The following is a 23,817-nucleotide window of genomic DNA, read 5'->3' as shown; positions in this document are numbered from 1 at the left end:
CCCGAAGGGTGCTTTTTCTAGTTCAGCTGCTTGCAAGCGAATTGCAAGCGAGTTGTGTCCCTCAGAATTGTCAACCTTCGGCTCATTTTGGTTGGGCAAGATTAAGCAGTTCTATTTTTAAGGCCGATGAAGAAACATATGTATTTAATATTGGGATCATTTACCACAGGCGATCACATGAGGCATGGTTTCTTAAGCACTAAAGTGGCTTCAAGATTGGGAAGTTTGTTGGCTTTAAAGATACTTTCAGGTAGAGGAAACTTTGAGTTGCTTCTGTTCAGCTTCTCGTATGAGTTGAGGACGACTTTATTAAGGCAGCCGGTATCGCTTTGAGAGCTGAAGAAGTTACGCTGTTTGTTGCATTTCCTAAATCCCGTTGCATTACAGGAATCCCATATAGTGCTTGATACAGCCGTTTCTGCCCAGTGAACTCCTAGATATCTTTAGGGATTCGTTTCGAATTGTTTAAAAAGCCCACTTTGTGTTTAACTGTTGACTTTGGAGTTCAGGAACCACATTCCAAAGCAAAGCTGCACTATTCAGAGGAAGCACTTTTGTGTACTTTTTTGGTTCTCGGGGCTCCGCTGTGAAACGTCTCTCCAAGTAACAATACTAATTTTCCGTCTTCTCTCCTGCCCCTCCCCCGTTACTCCAGAGCGAAGTCTGAAATGGATGTTACATGAATCACTTTCAGGGATGCGCACGACTGTGAACATTTCTGAAGCCTTTTCTCAGTAGACGAGATAAAGATGGATGAATCTGCCTTGTTGGATCTTCTGGAGTGTCCTGTGTGTCTAGAGCGGCTTGATGCTTCCGCAAAGGTCTTGCCTTGCCAGCACACGTTTTGCAAACGATGTTTGCTGGGGATTGTAGGTTCCCGAAATGAACTCAGATGTCCAGAGTGCAGGACTCTTGTTGGCTCGGGTGTTGAGGAGCTTCCAAGTAACATCCTGCTGGTCAGACTTCTGGATGGCATCAAGCAGAGGCCTTGGAAACCTGGCCCTGGTGGGGGCAGTGGGACCAACTGCACAAATGCATTAAGGGCTCAGAGCAGCACGGTGGCTAATTGTAGCTCAAAAGATTTGCAGAGCTCCCAGGGCGGACAGCAGCCACGGGTGCAAGCCTGGAGCCCCCCGGTGAGGGTGAGTAGCCTGCAGAAGCAGTTTGGGTGAATCAAGGTGGTGACAGCTGCATTTTCTTTCTTTATGCTTCAGCTTGAGATTTGCTACATCATACATCAGTTCACTGCTAAGGAAGCCACACTTACTGGAACAGATAGGAAATTGTGCCTCGGGATTTTTTTTTTTTCCTTTTGGAATGAGAGTGGGTACAGATAACAAATTTTTGTTTTTTAAATTCTCTCCAGATAGCCGCTATTACCTTTTAAGATAAATTTTGGGAAACAGGTAGCAATTATTCACGGAAACCTAAAACAAAGCAGTTTTTTTGGTGCTCACGTTAAAATGGAAATTTGGTATGATTTTTCCTTTTTCATGGAGTTGGGGAAACCATAATCATGTATGGATGTATACATATATGATATATGTTGTAAATATGTGTGTGGGTGGATCATAATAGGAAATTAAACCTTAATTTGTATGTTGCATTGAGCCATTCGAGCCATTCTTTTGGTTTTATGAATGCACAGCACAGAATTTACTGGTTGGAGGAATTCTTAACAAATCATGGCCACAGGTAGCAGAGTTTTGTTGCTGTAGCAACGAAATGTCATTTAGGACTACAGTGTAACAGAGAATCTAGCTTTATGTTGGGTTTCATAGGGAGTGAAAAGAAATGTTTCCATCAGAATGATTTTTCTTGGGGTTTTGGGTTTGGGCTGAAATAATTTTAAATGAAGGTAAATATTTGGACAGTTACCACATTTTAAATTCCTAGAACGTAAGGTATTCTGAATAAATCTATATTATGTTATGGGTAATGGCATTCCAAGTAAGACATGTTTTTCTCATTTTTGTAAAAATAAAAAGTCGTTATGGGCATCAGATAATTAAAACAATTTCATTTTTGTCGGAAGAAACAATTCTAATGATTGGCCAAACTGATAAAATATATTTTTAAAGAACAGTTAATTTGGATGAGAATATATATTTCTTTCTCAAGTATTCTTGGTAAACACTCAAAACTGACTCATTTAGTGTTGGAACAGCCTATTGGGATGGCGTTAGACGGTATTAATTCACAGATGTGAGTGTCAGACAGCTATAACCATTCCGTCACTTTCTTCTCAGGCTCATCTTTTAAAATGATACAACGTGTTTCTATCACTAGATGTAAAATAGGAAAGTGTCTTAATTACTAGGAAACAGTTTCATTACTAGGCTATCCAGCTTCTTTTGATTTATATTTAATTTTTTTTTTTTTTGAAGATCGTGAGAACTTTGGGTTAGAAGACTGTGTGTTGTGAACTTGGTCTGCTTATAGTACTTTTCTTAGATTTCCTTTATTTTATGGAGTTTCCTGGTGCATTGGTTAATGTATATGGTCATTAATATTTTAGCCTCAGAACCAGTGATCAAGTTGATTATTTCTGAGACACCTGACCCAGGTCTGCTCAGCTTAATGAGAGAGTGGATTTGCTTCTTTTGGAGAGATTTTGTTTCCTTCTTAATTGGACTGGAGAGATTGTAGCTTCTGGCTATGGGTGGAAGCATCTTAGTTGTTGACACATTGCCTTACCTGTTGTGAGGAATGCACTGAATGTTTGGTTACTGATAAAAAGGAATTTAAGAAAAGGGCTCAAGCATTTAACTTAACATGCTTTGCATTTTAAGTTTTCTTTCTAATAATGGAGATTGACTATGTAATGCTGTAATGTTCATTTAGTTCAACTGCTAAATTCCCATATTGAGCTTCACTTTTTTTTCAGATTTTGATGATGTTGCTGTTATTTTTCTGGCTTCTATGATTTCCTAATTTGCTTCATGTTTCTTCTTTAGCATGAGAAAAATTATTCACCAAGAAGCCCTGCTCAACTTGAGCCTTGCACCTTGGATAAAAAATAGTTGAAGTCAATAAAACAGAAGATGATGTCTGTTTCGTTGTGGGGTGGGGAGGCATAGAAAGTAGAGGACAAAACAAGAAACAAAGTTATTCAGTAACCTGGGTTCATGCAACTGTTGCAATTCTTATAAAAAGAACAGTTTTATTTTTCTAGTCTAAAATTCTCATTAGCAGTTACTGGTAGCTTTTGCTTTCGAGTATTCAAAAGAATCAGGGCTACATAAATAGTCCAAATACCTGAAAGATAAATACATCTCAGAAAACACTCCTTTTAAAAAAAGAAATCAGTAAGGTACAGACATGTGGAGGTTGTAATGCACTCTTTTGGACACTTTCCTGAGGTGAGTGACCATAATAAATCCCAAGCAAGCATTCTACTCTCTTAGATGTTCTGACACAACCGAGTGGTGCATGAGCCTGTTTCCACATGTTGCGCAAAGCTGAAAGTGATAACATGTGGAATGTTGCTTCAGTTTATTAGTTATGTTCTATGTTCCATTAGATTGTGACCATGTGGCTTCCTCATGCGTTTAGCCGAGGTAGATGGAGTGTTATCAGCAGATACGAACATTTCCAATGTGTGACACAAATCTTGTTCCCAGAATTTTAGTGTTTCCTGCCTAATATGAAGGAGAAAATGAAAAAGTGTTGGATTGGAGTCACCATGGGAATCTGTCAGTTCTTTAGCACAAGTAAAGAATTCTTCTTGGTTTTAGGCCAAAGTCAAGCAGTGGAATGAGCCATAGGGAGAGGGTGACTGCAGATATCTGTTCAAATGGACTAAAAAATACCTGCAGAAGAGAAATAATATATAAATGTCTATGGAAAATTACATACGGAAAACATGTTTAAGTAATTTCTGCAGAATTATCACATAATGGAACAGTTAGATTTCTCCTTTCTTTCTATGTGTGGTTCCATTCATTCAAGATCTATTAATATCTGTGCACCTTTCTATCTGTCTAGGAATTACTACTTAATGATTTCACACTGCCTCTATTTCAAAGTGAATTTATTTAGTAAAAATAGAACACATAATCAGTGATTTACACTAATTTACACTTCACTTACTCTTTCCTTTAGCTAACAAATATTTATTGAGCACTTACTGTGTGCCAGGCACTGGTCTAGCTGCTCAGTAGAAAATGATGGATAAACCAGATAGAGTCCTGCTTACAAATTTATGAGTATGTATCAATCTGAATGACACACATTAATGACATAATAACAATGCAAGTATGGAATTAAACTTGGTGAGTGTTATGACAAAGTGAGGGGAGAGGGTAGGAGAAGGATCTGTATTTAGTGTCAGGATAAATATTGTGTGTGTGTGTGTGTGTGTGTGTGTGTGTGTGTGTGGTCTTCAAAAGCTTCCTTGAGGAAGAGGCATTTGAGCTGAGATCTTAAGGATAAAATGATGTTAATTAGTTGAGAGAGGGCTGGGCAGGTGAAGAGGGGTTGGGAGGAGTATTCCAGTGTCCTTGATCTACAGCCCACTATATGGCTCCTGGGAGGAACCGATATAAGCTGAGTGTGAACTAAGCAAGGGACAGAGACAGTGACTGAGATGAGGCCTCAAGTATAGTAATGTACAAGGCATCAAGAGGCACCACAGGCCATCTGGGGTCAAGGGCCAGATGAGTGGTATAGCTAGTAAGTGCTCTGCATGTGAGATTAGGAAAATGAATCATTAGGACTGAGATGATCATCAGGGCTGAGAACAGAAATAGGAGCTTGGTGTCAAAGGACTGAGAGAGAAGAAAGGGAATTCTAGATTTGGGGGAAACAGGTGAAATTTCTTCTGCAAGTGTGTAGAGTATGCTTTCATTTCTCCATAGCTATACTCACAACTCCTTTCTCTCCCTTATTGTTGACTATTATGGGCTGAATTGTGTCCCCTCCAAATTCATAAGATGAAGTCCTATCCCCTAATATCTCAGAATCTGACTGTGTTTGGGAAATAGCAACTTTAAGGAGGTAATTAAGGTCAAATGAGTGGGCCCTAATAAAGTAAAATATGGGTGGGCCCTAATCCACAATATGATTCTTCTTTTTTTTTTAATGTTTATTTATTTTTGAGAGAGAGAGAGAGAGAGAGAGGGAGGGAGAGAGAGACAGAGCTTAAGAGGGGGAGGGACAGAGAGAGAGAGACGGAGACACAGAATCCAAAACAGGCTTCAGGCTCCGAGCTGTCAACACAGAGCCTGATGTGGGGCTCAAACTCACAGACTGTGAGATCATGACCTGAGCTGAAGTCGGTCGCTTAACTGAGCCACCCAGGTAATCCCTTTTTCAAAAAAAAAAAAAAAATTTTTTTTAAACATTTACTGGTATTCTTATAAGAAGAGGGGATTAGGACCCAGAGTGAGACAGAGGGAAGACATGTGAAAACACACAAAGAAAATGGGTATCTGCAAGCTAAGGAGAGAGGCTTCCAGAAGAATCCAGCCTTGCTGACACCTGGATCTTAGTCTTTTAGCCTCCAGAACTGAGGGAATAAGTGTCTGTTACAGCCAGCCAATCTGTATTACTTTGTTATGGCGGCCCTAGCAAAAACTAATATACTAACTGTGGATGTATTCGTAAAGGTCAGCCCCTTGAGTGGCCTCAGTCCACTGCCCTTCAGTCCTGGCTTCCCCAAAGATCTGCAGTGGTCTAATCCTTCTGTGCTCTTTACTCCAAGGTGCAATAAGTTTGAGAGGTTGTTTAGTACCTACTGCCCTCCTCAGCTGCACAAGTGGCCCGGCATAGTTTTACAAAATAGACAGGAGGTTTATGTGACAATAAACCAGATACGCAGAAAGTTTTAGAGTTGAGAGAAGGAAGTGTCAGGAGGAGAGAACTATTACTACTTGCTTATCTACAGGTTCTTCTGGAAGTGGAGTCTGGAGAGGGTGCATGTTACTGCATGTTGAGGCATGACCCAAAGGCCAGAAAAGGAATTGAAGGAAGGGTAGGGGAGAAAGACAGGAAGGACTACAGTGTGGCTCCAGCTAGGGTTTGGGAAGCTAGTGCTATGAATTGCCTTATTGGCCATCTTTGACCTGCAGTCAGTGAACAGGTACCTGTGGAGAGTTTTTTTCAGCTCCATTCTAGGCTATGATCTGTCCTAGGACAGAGGTGGCATTAATGCATGTTCCTCTTGGAAAAGAGTTTACATTATGGGGAGGTAAAACACAAGAAACAGCCAACAAGGCAGCATATTGTAAAGCATCAAACCTTGGGATAAGAAATAGAATAAGTCTCTATAGTAAAGTTCCTGTTTCATGGCCCCTGGATTAACTGTCTGATCAAAGAGCAGAGTGAGTGTGGATTAGAGTAGGCAGCCTACCAGTGACACAAGAATTGATGCCTTCCTTCATGCGGGGGATTGGATGAGGGAGACGTTAGGATATTTCTGAATGGCTGAGTTAAAATAGAAAATGTGTTTGTTTTTGCCAAACAATGTGTATTCCAGATGTTTTTGGCTTATTTTATTTATCATTTCATTCTTGACCCCTGCTTCAGTTCTCATGTTCATCCTGTTCCTGACTTGACTTTATTCCCAAATTAGGCTCAATGGCTGGGGCTCAAGGCTCAGATTTGGGACAGAGATAGAAGGCAGGGATGGAGAAGGAGTCTGCGGTGCATACTGATTGATAATTAAAAAAAGAAATGCTTAGTGACTTTTTTTTTTATATCACACAAAGTATCATGTGACCATTATCATGTAAATCTCACAGCAACCCTCTGAGGTTAAGTACTATTCTTATTTAAAAAGTCTCTGGGGCCTCTGGGTGGCTCAGTTGGTTAAGCTTCAGGTCTTGATCTGATGGTTCATGAGTTCGAGCCCCGCATGGGTCTCTCTGCTGAGAGCTCAGAGTCCCGAGCCTGCTTCAGCTTCTGTGTTGCCCACTATCTGCCCCTCTCCCACTCGTGTTCTGTCGCTCACGCGTGCTCTCTGTCTCTCAAGAATAAATAAAACATTTTAAAAATAAAAAAAGGGGCACTTGGGTGGCTCAGTCAGTTGAGCGTCCAACTTCGGCTCAGGTCATGATCTCACGGTTCCTGGGTTCGAGCCCCACATCAGGTCTGTGTTGACAGCTCGGAGCCTGGAGCCTGCTTCAGATTCTGTGTCTCCCTTTCTCTCTGCCCTTTCCTGCTCATGCACTGTCTCTGTCTGTCTCGAAAATAAATAAAACATTAAAAAAATTAAAAATTAAAATAAAAATAGAAAAAAATAAAGTCTTTAAAAAGAATGTGAATTAAAATTTTTTTTAATGTTTATTTTTTGAGAGAGAGAGAGGGAGAGAGGCAGACTGCAAGTGGGGGAGGGGCAGAGGGGGGAGAGAGAGAGAGAGAGAGACAGACAGACAGACAGAATCGGAAGCAGGCTCCAGGCTCTGAGCTGTCAGCAGAGAGCCCCATGTGGGGCTTGAACTCATGAACGGTGAGATCAAGACCTGAGCTGAAGTTGGACGCTCAACCCACCAAGCCACCCAGGCGCCCCAAAAAGAATGTGAATTTTAAAGGGAGTTCTGGTGGTAAAACAACTCAACAATGTACATGTATAATGTTATGAAATGTGTATATTATTCCACCTCTTCATATGCAATTGTATGTGTATGCATATAGTTTTTTTTTTTTTTGCTTTTTTACATAAATGGTATTTCATGTTTTGTGTGTATGATGACTTGATAGTTCATTATTTTGTCTGGGAAACCTCTTCATATCTGAGCACATCTGTCTGCCTCATTAAAAACATCACACCTCTTTATTGAGGTTTAATATGTACACAGAGAAGTGCACCTATCTTAAGTGAGCAACTCATTGAAATACCATGCTTCGTTCTTTGTAAATGACTAGTATTTTTCTCCCTGTTTTAAAAATTAAGGTCAGACATGTTCATAGTAAAAAAACTTAATGGTAGAAAAGGATGTAACGGAGACAAAGTTTCTAATCTCTCTATTCTTAATCTCCAAGAGTGACGATTGAGAAGAGGTTTGTGTGTGTGTGTGTGTGTGTGTGTGTGTGTGTGTGTGTGTGTGTTTTCCCAGAAAAAAAATTAATAGAAATAGGATCATATTATATGTGCTGTTCTGCAATTTGAGGTTTTCTGTTTGATGATGTATGTTTCATAGCTTTCCATATCTACTCTCACTGATGTATAAGAAGGCATTATGTACTATCATTCTCATTTTATGGATGTGGAAAGGATGGCTGACAGAGGCTGAATAACTTGTTCTGGATCTCCTAGCTTGAAAATGATAGAGACAAGATTCCACCTTAGGCCTGTCAGGTCCCAAGAGCTTCCTTCCCTTACCCACACTCTACTTAAGTGACAGACATTCTTCCTGGGTCCTGGTTGGTGGCAGGGAAAGCTTTGAAGTGGGGGTTCTTGTCTCCTCACTGTCCTTGCTGTGTGCATTGTGGTTGTTGCTCTGAAGGGACAGATGAAGCTCCTTTACAGTGACAGTGGGCCAGGAAACCAGACCGTTAGCTTGGTGCATGGGAGGAGTGTGGTTTGGAGGTCAGAGGTTGTAGCCTCTACTTCCAACACTGCCATCAACCAGCTGCTTGGCTTCTCTGGGCTTTATTGTTTCAGCACAGGACCGCGCAACCTTAGGTCCCTAAGCTCCATGCAGGGAGTGGGGGGACAAGGATTGCCGAGTTTGGTTCATCTTACGCTTTTCAGAATGCTTTGTAGTGTCTGGCACATAGTATGCACTCAAAACGAGGTTTGTTGAATGAATGTTTTTAGTTTTCTAGGGCTGCGATAGCAAATCACCCCAAACTGGGTGGCTTAGAACAACAGAAGTTTATTTTCTCACAGTTCTGGAGGCCAGAGTCTGAAATCAGGATATTGGCAGAGTCATGCTCTTTCTGAAACTTTCAGGGGAGAATCCTTCCTTGCCTCTTCCCAGCTTCCGGTGGTTCTGGCAGCCCTGGGTGTTACTTGGCTTGTAGATGCTTCACTCCAGTCTCTGCCTACATCTTCACATTTCTTCCCTGTGTGTCTGTGTCCAAATTTCCCTCTTTTTACGAAGACACCAGTCTTTGGATTAGGACTTGCCCTAAACTAGCATGACCTCATTTTAACTTGATTATATCGGCTAGACTCTAGTTCCAAGTAAGGTCACATTCACAGGTACTGGGGGTTAAAACTTAAACATACCTTTTTAGGGGATGCAATTCAATCCATAACAGAATGAATGGATGCATGAATGAATGGTTGAGTGATGTGCATTCAAGTCACCTTCTAAGAATTCTTGGCTGTCCATTCTCTCAACAGTTTATACTTAACCCCTTTCTTCGTGCTGTCTCCTCACCATCTGTAAAAACGGGTTAACACTTTCTCTACCTATAAATAGGTTGCCTTGTGGATAAATGCAAGAATTGATGTGCAAACATTTTGAAAATTATAACATCAATGTGAACGGATATATTATTATTAGTATCATTACTGTAAGAATTATCAGTCTTCCTCACAAGGAATGTGATACCATTTCTGTTCGGGGTAACAAGAACCAAATAACTGAGAAGAAATTGAAAAGATCACAAAAATGGATGTAGAACTACATAAAATGAGGACATGGGCTCAGTAATTTTGGTCCCTTACCTGTGAGAAATAACCTGATGAATGTTCATTCTCTTTGGCTACCACTTGGAGTTTCTTTCCCCATTTCCCCCATTTTTATTACTCTTCCCTCAGCCCTTATTTCTCCTGTGGGTGACTGAAAGAGAGGGAGAGAAGGCGAGATTATTCTATTGTTGCTGGCTAGACAGAGAAAGGGAAGACAATGAATGAGAGAGTCTACTTTTGCTTTAGTCACAAGCCCTTGCCATTCTTCCTGCTCTCTGAAAAGCCCCACCTCTGCTGCTGGTTCTCTGGCTTCAGCCTCCATCCCCCACCCCCCAGGTTCTAGCATCTGCTGGTATGGAACTTCTGTGGTTCACTCTTCTGCCTTCTAGCCACCTTGCATTGTCCTTTCATACAACCATGGTCTGCATTTTCCAAGTGGCTAGGAAGGGGGAAATGGAAGAAATAGTGGAAGGTTAAACATAGGTCCAAAAAAGGTGGGGGCAGTCTGTCATTTCTGACCTTGACTTCATCATTCCAAGAGTCCCTGGCTCTGCTTTGCATGCCTCCATTCCTTAACTCTCCTCATCTGCCCCTAAGAATGCCTGCTTTTCCCCACCACAGTCAGACACTCACTGTTTATTAATCCATACTCTCTCCAGTCCATTGTATTAATATATTAAAAAAATTTTTTTAACGTTTATTTATTTTTGAGAGAGAGATAGAATGCTTAGTGGGGGAGCAGCAGAGAGAGAGGGAGACACAGAATCCGAAGCAGGCTCCAGACTCTAAGCTGTCAGCACAGAGCGCCATGCAGGCCTTGAACTCATGAATTGCAAGATCATGACCTTAGCCGAAAGCTGATGACCGGAGTCAGAGGCTTAACTGACTGAGCCACCCAAGCAAGCACCCCTCCATTGCATTAATATGGCTTAAGTAACCCTGAGACAAAAAATGAAAAAGCATGTTTTATTTTAAGGTCAAGAGGCAAATGACTTTGTAATTCACTTTCTAGCAGGATTCTTTATGAGGGTCCACCCTAGCAGAGTGACGTAGTATGCATAGTACAGTATAGTGAGCATACTTGTGATAGAAATATTGTGTATAGCAACATAGTATAGTGAGGAACTCAGATGTCAAATCAGATACCATGTCAGGCAAGCCTCTTTTACACAGCAACCTAGCGTAGTGAGGTGTACTTGTGATAGAAATAGTACCCTTGGCAACACCTTTGCTAGTAAGGCCCTCTCACTGTGGAACCTTAGACCCCTCAGCCTCCCAAAGCTTTTATCACAAAGAGTGTGTACATCTCTCCACTTTTTTTTTTTTTTAAATCTCAGAGTCTTTTGAAAGTAGTAACCTTAAAAAGAAAAATTCTGAGCCTCAGTCACCCTTCCTGTGGTCCTGCAGTCCTCTGCAGCGTATGTGCCTGCCAATGCTTAGTCAAGAGGATGGCAGCAATTGCTTCATGAATGGTGACATATGGGTAGCTGTAAACACAGCCATCTTAAAGATAAATGTGTGAGTGGGCTCTTCCGGGGTAACAGGGAAGGGAATGGAGGTGCCATTTCAAATGGTTGACAGTAGGCAGTTAAGTAGTAGACTCTCTGAGCTGTGAAACATGGATAAAAGGGAGCAGAAGACTGTGCAAATGAATTTTCAAGTTACGTTGAAAATAGTGCAGAAAGGCAAGGACTGTCACGTTTGAACATTTTTCTGTTAGCCCGAGGAAATAAAGAAGTCCTTATTTTTTGCAAGGAAAAAATCCTTTTGAAACAATGTATGTTTATTGTTTATAATGTTGGAATGAATAAACAGGAGTGGGTTTTCATTATTTTAAGATGTAGTGAGTGTTCCTAAACAATGAAAAATATTTATACAGAAGTAAAATTAAAGTTTACTGTGTGTTCCAGATCTAATTTTAATTTATGTGAGGGATGCCTCCCCCCGCCCCCAAAATAGAGTAAGAATATCAGTGTGGGGTACCAGTACCCCTGGCATCTGTCTAAAATTTTTAGAAGTATTTGAAGACTAATATTTAAGAGTTGAACATTTGATTTGTTAAAAAGAGATACAATTCCTGTAGAGCTAAAAACATATGTACACTCCTAATTACATAACAGCTTACCATTTAAAGAATTTTAAAAGTTCTTTAATGGATAGATTAAGTATTATATGTTGGTGAAATTATATTTCAAACACATTTTTATCTGCTCAGCTTATTCAAAGTGACATTTAGTTAGCAAATCTCTTAGTTTTTCTGTTGTTAAACTCATGTTTTAAGCACACTTTTCATTATTTCTAGTATTTCATGTGGTTTTACTTTTTTCCTCCACAGTTGAACACAGCTAAAGAGCTTAAGTCTATAGGCTAGATATTTTTGCTAATTTTTGCCTAATTATTTTCATTCTGTATTTCATTGTAGATGATGCTATGTGCTGGTATTACTACTTTCATTTTTTCTCTCTTCATTTTTATAAACAAGTATAGAATATTAGATGATATTAACAACCTTAGGTCTATAAAGAGCCTAGGTCTTTATATAGGTCTATAAAGGTCACTTGTATAACCTTAGGTCTATAAAGGTCACCTGTATAAAGACAGTGATGTTGCTGAAACTCAAGTGTTGATTGAAAGACATCATCATGTGACAGCTTGAAATGTTTACATATTCCAAGAAAGTCCAACTCTGATATCAGAAAGTATTGGGTCTCAATATGTGAGCATGAATACGTATGCTGTGTAGAAGTTGGGGATCACTTACATGGTGGCAAGAATGATGGAGACCTGGTTTCTAGTCCTGGTTGTATGACTGACTTTATACACTGGTGATTTCTCTTCTATAGGCTATAGTTTCCTTTTGTAAAATGAGGGCTTGACTGCTTGAGTTCCTTTGCTTCCCTGACATTTTTTGAAATAATTACGCTAGCAAAGGCCACTTTGACATTGAACATGCAGAGCAAACTGAGGTTGGTGTCTGCATATCACCTTGGTGCAATGAGGTGAAATGTGCCTCTTACAGTCACCCATGGACACCAGACCCTAATATCCCTGAGGAGCCCACACTATTTCTGCCACAGGAGCCTTCAGAGGAACTGTTGGATAATCTGGCAGTTTAGATGTGAGGCAGAGAAGAAAAGCAAGGACAGTTTAGTGAGAGTGACTTGGTGTCAAGCTCCAAGGAGGGCAGTATGCTTGATGGGCCTCTTCTCCCTGGACTGATCTACCTGTATTCTGCCTGAATATTATCTTCATGTAGTTGTTACACTGCCTAAAATCCTGACAGAGATGGTCGATGTTTTAAAATGTTCTCTGCTCTCTGGAAGGGTATGGAATCATCTAAACATGTTGCTTTTCCCATTCTTACTGACTTGGAGAACACCTGTTCTGATGGACAGTATTCTTCATGCTAAAAGGGGAAGATGGTGGTAAGTGAGCTTCTTTGGGGTCAGACAAGCCTGGGTAAAGAGTGCAGTAAGGGGCTTAAGTGGGGTGACCATGTAACTTATTGTCTACACTTTTGAGCTTGAAGGGATGCTTTTGATAATTTTGCAGAGTCAACAGGGGTAAACTGGGTCTGTCTGGGGCAAACAAGGCCATATGGTCACCCTAGCTGAGGGCAGTGTGAGTGAGCCCAGGAAATAGAAGAAAGTTTCATCCAGTATGGGGAAGATGCCAATGAACACAGAAGCTCTTTCAAACATTTTCAGGGGAAATGCAAGGGAATTGATTTCTTCCTCTGAATGCTTCTTTCTGTGGGCTCTGTGGTTTTTGCTGGAGAGAAAATGTGATGTAGTAGGAAAGGCAGGGGATTTAGCAATAGGCAGATCTTCCTCTATTCTTTGTTATCTGTGTGGCTCCTGGGCATGTTAGTTCATTAGCCTAATTTCTTCATTTGTAAAATGGTGAGGATCTGCTTTCCAGGGTTGTGAGGATTGTATGAGATAAAGAATGTTAAATGCCTAGGACCTAGTTAGATATTCAATACATGTTAGTACTTCTGTTTTTCTCTCTTCCCAGAAATTAGAACTTTTAGTACCTTGTATCGGTTATATTGTAAAATAAACTGTGTGTGTTTGTGCACGTGCATGCGGGCGTGTGTAGTCTGGTAATTTAATCAGTCAAGTTTACAAGGTTAATGCCACAGGAGATTTTGTTCTCTTTTAAACAGACTTTAGGCAGACAAGCTGATCGTCACTTAGTGACTGCACATGATGCTAACTATTCGGTTTAAGTCCTGGTTCTGTCACTAACTGTGGTGTGATGTGCTTCTCTGGGCCTCATCTGTGAGAGGAGATGGTGAGCAACATGATCTCTCATACCTCTTTCTGTTCTCTCATCCTATAAGAGACCCAGCCAGCGGGGTTCATTATATATTAGACCATCTGTGACTGTTTTCGTTGCCTGCCTGCCTTCTTCCCTTCCTTCATTGTGGATATGGGAAACTAATAGTTCAAATGATTTAAAATACTGGTCTTTGATTTTGTTCTTTGGTGTAGTATTAAAAAGACTTAGATCTCTAAAACTTCTGTAAGGGAAACTAGATGTGCTTTGTAGTGCAGTTCTCATTTTTAAAAATTAATGTTAGGAAGGATTTTTATGCCATCACATGGGTCCTTTAATGCCATGTTGGATATAGAATACATGTGTGTGTTTTATTCCTTTGTGGCTGATTTTTACCATTTCCTCCCTTTCCTGCCCCTCTGTCAATACAGCATCAAGATTATGTTCCTTAAGTAGATATTACTGGTCAATTTAACCATGTTTTGGTTATTTTTATATCTCCTATCTAGAGCAACTAATTGTTATTTTTATGTGATTAGAGCCATCTCAGGCTAAATAAATGCATTTATGTAACTGATAACTTTCTGTAGAATTTTGAAATGCCACAACAGTGAAGAGCCTCGCTGTGTTCCAACTTTCAGCAAGTTTGTATGTATATATATATATATATATATATATATATATATATATATTTTTATTTTTTTTTTATGGAGCTTCTATTTATAGTTAAAATATTCACTTCCTGAGTTTGAAGGGTAAAAAAGGACACTGAGTGAAGATTTTATGAAGATGATCATCTACTGTATTTAAAAAGTCTCTTGAAAAGGACATTTCAAAAGCTCGTTGGTAACTTATTCCTGTGCCTTGCAAGCTTCATAGCCAGGAAGTTCTTTCTTTTGTATCAAATACAAATCCCTGTCCTTGCAATTTAATCACATTCTTCTAGTCCTGTCCTTAATGGAAAAGAAGTGCTCCCTTGTAGGCTCTCCTTCATAACCTTGCAGGCCTTCATGTAGCCAGACCTCCTCCCTAGCCATCTTTTATCTGGCCCTAATAACTGCATTTCCTTTACATGTCCTCTTAGGACTCATTTCCTAACATTTTAATCATTTTGGACGCACTCCAACTTCTCATCTTGCTCGGGTTCAAGTCCAGAATAGCTCTTAGCATGGTAATAAAGTTCTGAATAGATCATCATTCTGTGGAAGGCTATCACATGATCCTCCTGAGCGCGCTGCTTGTCTTTACTTCTTGATGCTGTGTGTCTAAAAATAACTCACTACATTGCTGATTCATACTTTGCCTAGACCCTCAGTTTCTTTATTATTATTTTTAATGTTTATTTTTTGAGAGAGAGAAAGAGCACAAGTGGGGGAAGAGCAGAGAGAGAGGGAGAATCAGAAGCAGGCTCCAGGCTCTGAGCTACCAACACAGAGCCTGACACAGGGCTTGAACCCCTAACTGCGAGATTATGACCTGAGCTGAAGTCGGCTGCTTAACGGACTGAGCCACCCAGGCTCCCCCCCTCAGAGTTTCTTTTATATAAATTTGTTTTCCTTCTCTTATTTGAGTGGTTAGTTTTTACTACCTTTCTAGTTAAACTGCCTCCTGTTGTTTCTATAATCCTTATCGTGGTGTCAGCAATTTGCAGCTATCAATGGAAACTGAAAAATGTCCATCCCAAATGCTATCTCTTTAGTAGATACTTGTAATTATATCGGTTTGATCTTAAACACATATATAACCTGTTTATCATATTTATTTTGAGTATCCTCTGCCCCCCATTTGGTATTTGATTGTTCTCTAAGTAATTGTGTTTTAGTTTTGTCTCCTGCACCAAGTTATAAGTAACTCGAGAGCAGGGACTCTCGTGTTGTAGGTCTTTTCTGTTCTTTACTGTTGAAAACTAGATGTTCAGTTCAATAAGCACATGTTGATGGGAATGATAGATTCTTCACATTCCAGAATCTCAAAGTTCATTTGAACACATTCACATCTTCCTAAGAGAGAGTGCTTAACCACATGTATATTTTTGGTGCACTTAATCATCCTCATTTCTCCATTATTTAAGTCCGCAATGAAAGTATTACCCAAACGCTGGGTAAACCCTCATGAAACTTGGCTGTAATTGGATCCTGAATAACAGTTCACTTGAGGGTGGCCCTTGAAACATTTGTGTTGCATCCACTATGGTGGTCTGGAAATCATATTTTCCTAGTTTTATTAGAAAGAATGTTCTACCGAATTGAATCAAAAGCCTTACAAAAGTTAAAATATGTGATCTGTTATCTCCTTTCCCCTAGGCACATCATCGTTCTGACAAAGAGGAAAATGAAATGGATCTAATAGGAATTAGCTGTCCAACAGTCATGTTGATCTTTACCAAACATCTTGTGATTTCTCTGCTTGCATATTTACTTTAGGAATGCAACTATTACATGTAATAAAGGCCTCTGTTTTTTTTTTAATTTTTTTTTAACGTTTATTTATTTTTGAGACAGAGAGAGACAGAACATGAACGGGGGATGGGCAGAGAGAGAGGGAGACACAGAATCGGAAGCAGGCTCCAGGCTCTGAGCCATCATCAGCCCAGAGCCCGACGCGGGCTCGAACTCACAGACCGTGAGATCGTGACCTGAGCCGAAGTCAGACGCTTAACCGACTGAGCCACCCAGGCGCCCCTAAAGGCCTCTGTTTTGATGCAGATTATCTGTATACAAGTAATTCCTGTGGGATAGGTAATCCTGTGGATGATAGGAAGCACAGGTAATGATGTGGTTTGCAATAGCACCTCCACATTCTAATTCCCATAAGAGGCAACATGCACATTCAAAATAAAATTAAAATTTCGAGAATGAAGTGGAAAGGGAAAAAAGAAAAAAGGGCAGTTAGAAGAATAAATTAGCCCCAAGGGACTCTTTCCAATTCCTGAATTATAAGCCAGCCAGCTATGATACGAAACATGACAAGAACTGCAGGCTCTTTAGTTCAGATACCTGCAAGGCTGATTTTCTGTGATTGTTAATGTATCAAATATTTAACTAAAATGCATGGAAATACCTCCAGTTATTATTACTTCTCTCAGGAGACTAAGCTACGTGATACCTACAAATAAGGAACAGTAGGTCCACCTAACATTTCATTATAGATGAAAGAGAATGGTTTATCTTGGGGAACAGCACGTCAGGAAGGCTTGGTAACTTTAGAAATGTGTCACGCTGTGGTTTTTAGGTATGCAATGAATGAACAGCTTTGTGTGGAAGGGGTAAGAATGCTAAGTGAATACTTATTATGTAAATTTGTGTGTGTTGCTGGGTTTGTGTAAGTTTCTTCTTTGTGATCCCAGCTTTCTTTATTTCCTGGACTGAGTGGCAAGTTTATTTTTCACATTTACCTGATATGTAAATTTGTCAGCCCCCACTGGTGGCTTTTTTCTCCTTCTAGTTTGGTGGTGTCAGGTCAGTATCTGGGCATCATTAGCAATTAGCTAGTGTCTTGTTTGTCTAAGTACAGCCATGGTGTAAGCCACCCAGCCCTTCTGAAACTGGGTTTTTTTGGACCTGTTTAGGATTTATTTAACGTGACCAGTTTAGGATTTATTTAACATGCCTCATGTTTAGTGATATATGTTGAAATTAAGAATGTATGAAAATAGAGATTGTGTTCAGTGCATGCATGTATCAGTCATTCAGTACACATTTCTTCTCTGTGTCTGAAATGAAGGGTCACCGTTTCTTGGCACTCTTACCAGATATACTGGTAAGCTAAAGAATAGAATAGCTAAAGAATAGATATACTTAAGCTAAAGAATAGAATAGGTGGGTTAAAGATAGAGGCCAAAATTGATTTATGGTTTGACACTTAATATCAATTTTCCTAGTCAGTTGAGTGTCATCTGACAAGTTTGCAGCCATGTACTGGATGATACAGTCTGCACAGGTGGGGAGTAATTAGATCACAACTATGTATGTTTAGCTTTAGGATGAAAATAGTAGCAGTTTTAGTTTGACAGCAAAATCACTTTTATTTTTTAAAAATTTTTTTTTCCAACGTTTTTATTTATTTTTGGGACAGAGAGAGACAGAGCATGAACGGGGGAGGGGCAGAGAGAGAGGGAGACACAGAATCGGAAACAGGCTCCAGGCTCTGAGCCATCAGCCCAGAGCCCGACGCGGGGCTCGAACTCACGGACCGCGAGATCGTGACCTGGCTGAAGTCGGACGCCCAACCGACTGCGCCACCCAGGCGCCCCGCAAAATCACTTTTAAATGGGCATGAAATCATTGTAAGAGCTGATCATATGGAATAACGTATGTCTGATTCAAGAAAATAAATTCTTCACTATCTGACCTTGAGGGAAAATATGTAGCAAGATGTTTTGTGATCTTGAGTAAACTAATGAATTTGAGTCAGCTACTATTTTAGTGAGTGTTCTGTTTGTTGCACCTAGGTTAGCGATGAATGAATTCATTCTTTTGTCAAATAACTTGCTTTGCATTGATATCATTGTTTGAAAAAGTAAGCTATAATGAATTTCATAAGCTGGAAAATGCAACACGCCTTAAAATGTGAAAATGCTGGGCTTCCTTTTGTATACTGAAACATTGGTTAATTGCCTTTATTTTCCACATCTGATCAAGTTCTTGAGTCTCTGGACACCATACCAGAGTCCTTAGTTCCGTAGATATGCAATTTATCATTTACAGTCTTCAATTGATAAATATACTTATTTGGCACAAACACATAGGATCAAAGGTAATCTGAACAGTATACAGGTTTGATTAATGAATACACTAGACTTTTCCTTAAGGTTTGAACAAAGAATGGTATCACAAACAGTTTTGTTAATAAAATAAATAGGGGTTAAGGATTGGAACTGTTTCTAGTAGACTGTGCAGCCCTAAATCATTCAAAAGTAATGAAGCAGTTTTCTGAAACAGATTGTGTTTCCTTACGAAGGAAGCCACCTTTGTTCCATGTCACTGATGCATTCTTTATAGGTGAGGTCACTCTGCATTGCTGATATCTTTTTCCTTTCATAAAAGGGAGATGTGGACCGCTCCCAGTGCATTCCATTTCTCACAGTCCATAAAATAAGGCTTAAATGTACCTGTCCATTAAAAGCTTTTGAAGGACGAAAGCCAACCTCACAAGCTTTGTGAACCATGAATTGACAATAAAAGACAGTATGCTTCTGTTTTTCAAATAGCCTGTTTAAGGACAAAAGAACTATTCACTCCTACATGACTTTCATGTAGTTATAATAAAAGATAGGAGGATGGTCATCTTGTTTTGTGCATAATTTTAAGGCTGTTCGACTGAGATTATCTGAAACAATAGTTTTCATTTATTCAAACTAATAAAGTCACTGAGAGGAATGTATAGTATAAAATGTACAAACGTCTTTATGTCTGTTTCTTTAGATAGAATTAAATTTAAGAAGTAGCTCCTCAACCCCCACAAAACCTAACAGGTTAAAGCACTTACAGAGTATGAGATTAAGCTATTGAAGCTAACTATTGAAATGGTCTCCTAACTAATCTTCCTCTTCCACCTGTGTCTCCTAGAGATGTGTGGTGTGATGTGTGTGATGTGTGATGTGACACACTCTTGCTCAAACTTAGATAATGGTCCATTAAATTGAAACAGTATAACCAAGCCATATCTTTTCCTCCACTTTATCTTTTAAGCTTATGCATTTTACTTCAGCCATACAAGTTTTCTTGTTCTTCATCAAACCACTCAGACCTGGGGCCTTTTGTACCTGCTTTTTGTGAAGCCTGGAAGGAAGGTCTGCTTTTACCCAGAGTTCAACATGGCTGGCTTCTTTATTTCAGTTTGATTTCTTCTCAAGTGTCCCTTCCTTGGGAGGGTCTTCTCTGACCACCATATCCAATCTTCTAGTCTGATAGGTTTATTTTTCCTTGTAGCGCTTATGCCACTTATGTCCATTTAAAATTAAAAATTTGTTTGCTTTGTTCCCTCCCCCCACTGCCCAGTAGACAGGAAGCTCTATGAGGGACAGGACTTTCTCTAAATTTATCCCTGTCAGTATACCCAGCAGCTAGAACACTACCTGGTACAAAGTAGGCCCTCAGTAAGAATTTGTTTAATTAACAAATCAGTGAATCAGTTACTTGATGTATCTTGGTCTTAACTCTGCAAACCTCATGTTGAAAAAATATGGCAAATGGGAAAATGTCAATTGTTCAGATGTTTAAGTTGGAACTAAAAATTTTTATAGATGAGTATATTAAAGTATCATATTTGCATATTTGTTTGGTTTTACGAATATAAATGTAGAATGATTTAAAAAATAATCTTGCTATAAGCAGTTTTTTTTCCCAGTGCAAGAGATGAGCAACATGATTTCAAATTATAGCGGCATCTCTGTTTTTTGCTTTTGGAAATGAATACACACCCTTTATAACTGATAGTGTCAGTGTGTTTGAGTACTCATATTTTTAAAGGTACCCAGAACACCAGATAATGAGAGCATGGAAAGGAGCCCTGTCTTTTTCATATATTTCTGCAAACTCCTATACTTAACATATTCTTTGGAAGAGAAGTGACATTGTTTTCTGTACCTAAAACTGTTTAAGGAGTGGGTGGAAACACCTATTAATCTTGGCTGTGTCGTGACTTGAGAATATTTCCTCATAGGATGTAGTGTAGATTCAAATTAGCCTTCAGATATCGTTTTTTTTTCCATTGCAAAATAATACTACCGAATTGTGGGTTGATTCTGTTGAATGTCCTGAGCCTGTTGGTTAATATCAGAAATGGATGTTTTCTAATCTAATCATTGCTACATACATTACATGTAAAATTCACTTAAGGGTCTCTGTGTAGGCACATAGAAACATGTCACAGTCACATGTTTCACCAATTACTATCCTTAAACCTGCATGTGTTTTAGCTTACTGACAAGGAGTCAGCTTGCTGTAAATTTTTTCCCATTGTTAGCCTGTGTGCATCCAGTAAGGGAATGGATCTTCGTATTTTTTTCGCCAACAGGTAATTCTGTGTTTTATCATGTGTTGGTACTCAGTCTGCTTTCCATGTAGAATTAGAGGACGTTTCCTCCATCCATTAATGATTCTGGGGCCATTCTACAAGGTCACTGTAAATAGGCCCATTCTCCAGGCTCTGGCTCCCAACTTCAGTCTTGCCTTACATTAACCAGGCTGTATGACCTGTTAATTGCTGTCCCCTGGATCAGGTACACACCCCTAATGTTGCTGTGGATTATCCACTGTTCATTCAGTCAGTAAATATTTACTTGGGAGAAGATCCTGAGCTAGTTTGACCACCTCTTCTGTACGTACTGCAGGCTGTCCAAACTATCAAAGTTGCTTTTTTTTTTTTTTTTTGGCCCTTCACTTTTTTGTTTGTCTCTTTTTATCCCTCCCAGTTACCTGCTCCCAGCCCCATCTCCAGTTTCAGTGTCTGAGTCTTTGTGTTATAGTCCTTATCCTTTTCCCAGTGAGCACATCATATGTCTTAGTGTCCTTTTAAAAATTCCTTAACTGCATTTGACTTATGGTAGAAAAAGCAGTGGAGAATAAAGCACATGGTAAAAAGTGGCATTAATAGTATACTTCTCAATTTTTCTGCAAAATGGAACTTTATCTCTTTGTACCTTCCCATTTTAGATGAAGACCTATGAGATTATTTCAGTTTTTCTACAGCAGTCTTGCAGGATTGATGTATTTACCATCTATTTTATAGATGAAAAAATTTGAACTGGCCTTTAGTTTCCGAGTAAAATAATTGCTAGTTAAGTGACTTACATTTGTCTATCAGACCTAGTTAACATAAGTTTGTGTCTGTCTTAAAATAAAAGTTGAAAAATTAAATTTGTTCCTTGATAATTTGATTTGTAGGAAGTGGGGAACAAAGGATTCCAAACAGAGCTTTTAAAATCAGTTCTAATTAATTGCATGTGCAGATGCATCAGCTAAGATTGGGAGGCAATTAGTCTAATTATGTTTAAAATACAGTTGCATGCTTAAATAGATAATCACACCCTCAGGCCTGCCTGTCTTTTTCTACTTTCTCCTTTAGGCACGTAGTGAATTTTTTGGCCATTAAGCATGACCTCAGCAGTGTCTATGGAGCAGAACAGAGTGACAGAATGCAGATGAGCAGGATCACACATTCTCCTGGCTCACAATTTGATACTTCGGTGATAATACCTACACACACCTAGATAGAAAGATTAAAATATACTAGGGACCACTTCCAAATCTTATTTTTTGCAAAGCTGAGGTCTCTTTTTGAAATCTTTTTTTCATACCCCAATTTGGAGTAAACTATGGTTGAGTCCTATTCTGAATGTTATGAAATAATTTGAGTTTCAGAGTAAAACTTGAATAAATAGCACCTTGCCTACCAGCATACCATTTGCATGACTCAGTTATAGGCAAGGTGGAGGGGCCAGGAAAAGTGTCATCTGGGGAAGTAGTTTCATCCCATCAAGGTCTTCAACTGCTGCAGTTTACAGTGGATGTGACACCTTTGACAAACTATTTTTCTTTTCAACTTAAGCAATTGATATTTGTACAGGTGAATGAACAGAGATGTTTTTCTTGCCTTTCATTAAAAACTAATGTGACCCTTTTTCTCTTCAGTAGATTCACTTTTATTGGAAGAATCTATTGAAGGTGGTCTTGTATAAATACTCCCCTATTGCCCTTCCTTTGGTTTCTGGTAGCATTAAAAATGATTTATAAATTACATTTTCATTTTATAGGATATCCTGCAGTTACAAGACTACAGTCTTTATTACCAACCTACCACAGTGATTTTGCTTTTTCTTTCAGCTGCTTTTGCTGTATTTCTGGCCATATTATTTGTAGCAGAAACTGAGGTTTACTATCATTGCTATATTTATAACTGGATTATGTGGTTTTCTCCATGTAGGCGCAAACAGGATCTTGAGGGTAGATAGCTTAGTGATGTTAGGCCAGTTGGGAGTTTTGCTTTCTGGACTGTTTTCGCTAATCCTGGTGTGAGAACATAGTCTACTTAATCTGTGGCTATCAAAATATAATGGATTTAGGTGAATGAAGACAAATTTAGATGGAGATTTGAAACACAGACATCTGAATATGTAGATTATTGGTTAATATGGCTTGTGCTCTAACTTGAGTACGCACCATCATCAGGGCCTTCCGTTCACACTTCATACATAGACACAGGCCTAAACCTAAGTAGATTTGGTCAGAGGTGACGGTGCCATTTTAGTTCATCTTTTGAGATTACCCTGTGAAAATTGGTAGTTAAAGCTGTGTTGAGAAGTTTATTCTTCCTTTAGTCTTTGATACAGACTACTCTTCTTACTATGGTAAACATAAGCAAATTGTTTTAAAATTTACACCAGTGTAGGAATTTGGTTTACAATACAGCAAAAGATAAATGTATTATTTTAGCAACTATTTGATGCTAGTTATGCTATCATTATGATGGAATATCTGCTTACACAATATGGGTATGTTTAGTATATTTACCTCTGTGTGTTGTGATTTATCTAAGAATGTAACCCGTGTTTTTTGCATAACCTTTACTAAAAACTGGATGACTCACGTTTTTTGGTTTGTTATAGTTTCAGTATCCCTCTTCATGCTGAGTGTTATATACCACCCTCTTTGTTCTTATTAATTAGATGTTAAATGATAGTACAATTTAAGGATATTAGAGGGATTAGGAGAGTATAACAACAGAACTGAAAACCATTGATTAAGTTTGGAAAAGCTTAGTGCTACAGGGTTGTCATTGTGTCTTGGTTAAATTTGTGCAACTCAGAAAAAATCATTGTTCTGTCCTATATATTATTTTATTAGATATCCTTCGTGTACAAATCAGTTTATCTTAAATATTTCCACATGCATTTTGGGTAGTTAGGGCACTGTATTTTATGTATTTTCCTCCGTCAAGTGATGCTGGTTATA

General features: G+C 39.1%; 1 protein-coding gene across 1 annotated transcript in view; it reads left to right on the top strand.

The window, feature by feature from the left end:
- The first annotated feature begins 686 nt into the window (after positions 1–686).
- Positions 687–23,817, top strand: part of SH3RF1 (SH3 domain containing ring finger 1) — a 178,251-nt gene continuing 155,120 nt past the window's right edge. Inside the window, exon 1 of the mRNA XM_047091838.1 lies at positions 687–1,142. Within this exon, the coding sequence (XP_046947794.1) occupies positions 750–1,142 (393 nt within the window). The 5' untranslated portion in view covers positions 687–749. The remainder of the gene's footprint in view (positions 1,143–23,817) is intronic.

This window comes from Lynx rufus, unplaced genomic scaffold, assembly GCF_022079265.1.
Source record: "Lynx rufus isolate CCGP_SWC_20201006 ecotype Redwood Valley unplaced genomic scaffold, mLynRuf1.p SCAF_3, whole genome shotgun sequence".
In the NCBI taxonomy this organism is placed as follows: domain Eukaryota; kingdom Metazoa; phylum Chordata; class Mammalia; order Carnivora; family Felidae; genus Lynx; species Lynx rufus.
Note: the sequence above shows the minus strand (reverse complement) of the source record. Positions and strands in the feature narration are given on the sequence as shown.